The sequence below is a fragment of the Eimeria mitis genome, genomic scaffold (genome assembly GCF_000499745.2).
Source record: "Eimeria mitis Houghton genomic scaffold, Emh_scaff369, whole genome shotgun sequence".
Lineage (NCBI taxonomy): Eukaryota > Apicomplexa > Conoidasida > Eucoccidiorida > Eimeriidae > Eimeria > Eimeria mitis.
The window spans coordinates 5787-6809 of NW_013572031.1; the positions used below are offsets into that span (position 1 = coordinate 5787).

Sequence of the window (1023 nt, forward strand, 5' to 3'; positions counted from 1 at the left end):
TGCTGCTGCTGCTGCTGCTGCTGCTGCTCGCGGCGCAACTCTGTGACAAAGTCCAGGTGCTTCTGCAGACGCAGCAGCATCATAGAGGGGAGAGAAACTGCTGCTGCTCCTTTCTCAGCAGAGTCTTGCTGCTGCTGCTGCTGCTGCTGCTGCTGCGGCTGCTGCTGTGGCTGCTGCTGCTGCTCTCCAAGCAGCCATTGTTGCTTCTCCGAAAGCTGCTTACGCTGCTGCTGGCTTTGCTGCTGCTGCTGTTGCTGCTGCTTCTGCTGCTGCTTCTGTTTTTGTTGCTGCTGGTGCTGCTTCACCTGCTGCTGCTGCAGCTTTCTTTGCTGCTGCTGCTTTTGCTGCTGCTTCTGTTTCTGCTGCTGCGGACGCTCTCGCACTGAGGCATTGCTGTCTTCATTGCGCCAGGTCTCTCTCTGCTTCTCTTGCTGCTGCTGCTGCTGCTGTTGCTGCTGCTGCTGCTGCTGCTGCGGAGGCGCCTGGCGATCCAGTTGCTGCAGCACCCACTCCTGCAGCTGCAGCTCCTCCTGCACGTTCATTGTGCTGCTGCTGCTGCTGTTGTTGCTGCTGCTGCTGCTGCTGCTGCTGCTGCTGCGTGCAGCAAGAAGCAATCGCGAGACTTCTCCATGTGTCTCGCTGCAGCCGCCGCACCTGCTGTGCTGCTGCTGCTGCTGCTGCTGCTGCTGTTGCTGCTGCTGCTGCTGCTGCTGCTGATGACACAGTGCTCCGCTGTTAAGCGCAGTCAGCAGCGCAGCCGCATGCATGGGGAACTGCAGCAGCAGCTGCAGCAGCAGCAGCAGCTAGTGTTGCTGCTGTCGGCAGCAGCTCCCTCGGTGTTGCTGCTGCAGTTGCTGCTGCAGTTGCTGCAGCAGCAGCAGCAAAGACAAACCACAGATTGACTTTCCCTGCCACATTAATCATTTGAAATGCCTGATAAGGGCTGCACCACTAGCAGCAGCAACAAACAGCAACGCCTCTCTCCTCCTCATCCCCCTACAAAGGTCCTTTGCTGCTGTTTTA

General features: G+C 58.5%; 1 protein-coding gene across 1 annotated transcript in view; it reads right to left on the reverse strand.

Moving 5' to 3' along the window:
• Window positions 1–767, reverse strand: part of EMH_0009760 (uncharacterized protein) — a gene marked incomplete at both ends in the record, with an annotated part of 3546 nt that extends 2779 nt beyond the window's left edge. Inside the window, one exon of the mRNA XM_013498751.1 lies at window positions 48–767. Within this exon, the coding sequence (XP_013354205.1) occupies window positions 48–767 (720 nt within the window). The remainder of the gene's footprint in view (window positions 1–47) is intronic.
• Between the last annotated feature and the right edge of the window lie 256 nt (window positions 768–1023).